Source organism: Aquarana catesbeiana, linkage group LG06 (assembly GCF_042186555.1).
Source record: "Aquarana catesbeiana isolate 2022-GZ linkage group LG06, ASM4218655v1, whole genome shotgun sequence".
Classification (NCBI taxonomy): Eukaryota; Metazoa; Chordata; class Amphibia; order Anura; family Ranidae; genus Aquarana; species Aquarana catesbeiana.
In genome coordinates, this window is record NC_133329.1 from 76,430,945 (window position 1) to 76,433,745 (window position 2,801).

General features: G+C 40.1%; 1 protein-coding gene across 1 annotated transcript; it reads left to right on the plus strand.

Annotated features, from left to right (window-relative positions):
* The first annotated feature begins 231 nt into the window (after nt 1-231).
* Nucleotides 232-1,844, plus strand: LOC141147631 (E3 ubiquitin/ISG15 ligase TRIM25-like). Its single transcript, XM_073634861.1, has one exon. It carries the CDS (start codon nt 271-273, stop codon nt 1,834-1,836), a length of 1,566 nt encoding a protein of 521 aa, XP_073490962.1. The 5' UTR covers nt 232-270; the 3' UTR covers nt 1,837-1,844.
* Nucleotides 1,845-2,801: the final 957 nt, after the last annotated feature.

Below are 2,801 nucleotides of genomic sequence, written 5' to 3' on the forward strand. Positions count from 1 at the left end.
AGCCCCAATAGCTTGCATCTTTAATCTTAAATTAGCCAATCAAGGGTAAACTTTTTGCAATAATCTAAAGCTAACATGGTACAAAACGATGTCTTTGGCAGAGAAAGAGTTACTGGAGGAAGGTGGATCTCACTTTACAAGGAGGGAAGACCTCCATTTACATAACAAAGCATCCAAAGCAGCTCTCTTCACCAGTATATAAGACTGAAGTCCCAAAGTTGCATCACCAGATATTTTACCTTCCACCGCTACCAGTCATTCTTCTCCAAAATGGAATCTGCTGACTTGAGAAACGAGCTGGTGTGCTCCATCTGCCTGAACCTTTATAAGGATCCCACAACACTGAGATGCGGACACAACTTCTGCCAGGATTGTATTGTGACTGCACTGGATGCACAAGAGTGGTCTGAATTTTATTCCTGTCCAGAGTGCAGAGAGCAGTATGCGGAGCGCCCTATGCTGTCGAAGAATGTGAAGTTGCATAAAATCATGGCATTGTTCAAAACTGCTTACGAGGAGGAAGTCTTGTGTACGTTCTGCGATTCTCCCGTACCAGCTTCTAAAGCATGTCTGTTATGTGAGGCCTCATTTTGTGGAAAGCACCTAAGTTACCACAGCAAGTCAGCGGATCACATTTTAACCGAACCCACCACATCATTTGGAGAGAGGAAATGCTCCACACATAAGGAGACTCAGAAATTTTACTGCTCAGACGATAATACCTGTATCTGTATGTCCTGCTGGGTGGCTGGAGAACACAAAGGACACCAGGTGGAGCTTCTAAACGAGGCCTCTGAGAAAAAGAAAGAGAAACTGAGAAAATTTACAATTACATTGGACTCTGAGAGGCAGGAGATCAAGCGGAGAATCCAGAACCTGGACAGTCACCTGAGACAAAAGGACGATAAAACTTTTGCTATTAACCGGAGCTACACTAACTTGCTTATAGAAATTATGCAACAGCTGAGTGGTGTAGAGAAGGGAGTGCATCGAGAGATATGCAGACAGAAGCAGCAGATCTCCCAGTCAGTTTCTGATCTGAATGGGCAGCTAAAGCAAAAGGAGGTCAACTTGTCCAGGAGGATTAATGAGATAAAAGAACTGTGTGACATCCAAGACCCATTAAGTGTCTTGAAAATGCCACCTACCGGAGACCACACCAGTCCTGGGACAGAGGATACAGCCGATGATGTAAAAAATCCTGTATCTCTAAATGAGGGAATAATCGCACAGATACTACAGAGTGGGCTCTGCAATTTGACTCTGAGTCTGAAGGACCTGATGAAAAAGAGACAATTTTCAGTGACGGAGAAATCCAATATTTTCCTGGATATAAATACAGCTAGTGTTAAGCTGCTTATATCAAAGGATCGGAAGAGAGCCACTAATGCTGAAATCTGTGTGTACAGGCCGGCTAGTCCACAGAGATTCAACTGCAGCCAGGTATTGAGTGTACAAAGATTCACATCCGGGACACATTACTGGGAGGTGGATGTGAGTAAAGCGGAGGAATGGATGATAGGGGTGGCCAGTGAAAACATGGAGAGGAAGGTTTCAGGAAGTGTGTCCTTATTAGGTTGTAATCACAAATCCTGGAGTCTAATTCAAACAACATCAAGGCTTCATGTCCAGCATAGGGACATGACTACTAATATAGACTCCACATCTTTACTAAAGACTGTTGGGATTTATCTGGAGTATGAAGCCGGCCGACTGTCCTTCTACCAGATATGTGACCTTGTTGTACACCTCCACACCTTCACCACCACCTTCACTGAACCTCTCCATGCTGCTTTTCATGTGCTTCCACAAAGCTCTATCAGAATTAAAACTTAAACACTCTAACAAAGGTAAAAAGTAAATTTTTTTTTTTTTTTTTTTATTGTATTTGGATATATTACTATTGAAACTCATGTCCTTTACTTTAAAATGTATTTATAGCCAAACCTTTTTTTTCTTTCAGTTTTGGGGTAGTGTAAGGAAGGATTAGAACCCCTTGCCAAATGTCATTGCTGCCTGTGTTTCAGCTAGTTAGATTCACCTGAAATACAAAATTTTAAAGTTGTCACTAGAACATGTTGCAAGGGTAAATTTTCCAATGGGGGCAACTGGGATAGGTTGCCCCCTATTGGAAGATTGGTGACAATTCCTCTCACTTTGGAGAGATCTCCTCTTAATTCCTGTTGCATCAGCAGGATAGAAAGTGAGGAACAATCTCCACAACGGAAATTTCGGCAGCAAAAGAAAAATTTAATATATTTAACCCTTCTCTATTCTATGAAAAGATTCCAAAATGTTTTTTTTCCTATAAATACACTTTATGCATTATAATAGTTATGTTTAACCCTTCTACACGTTACAAAAAACTAGCAAAAGAGTTTTGGCTATAAAGACACTTTTTATTATCACCGTTATGAAAATTAAGTGCTGGCAAAATAATTAGGACTTCTAAGAAACCACGTTATCTGTATTTTGTATGTAAAAAATTATTTTTAGATTTTCTTTATAATAAATTTATTTGATAAAAAGTGTTGCTAATGCTTACAAATGCTCTGTGTGCTTCCTTTCTCTATATATATTGTTTGCTGATCCTTCTGTCAATAAACCTTTCTGCTTTTTAAAAGAGGTGTTTGTTCTATTAATTGTACAATATTACCTTTATATATTTTCCAGGGCAAGCCATAGATGGTGTGATTTTCTTTCCTGCAGCCACGGGTTGCAGGAAAGAAAATCACGTGATTCCCCCCATCAACACAGCCAGTGTTGATGGGGGAATCTTTTCCATTGAGCTAATGTGTTCT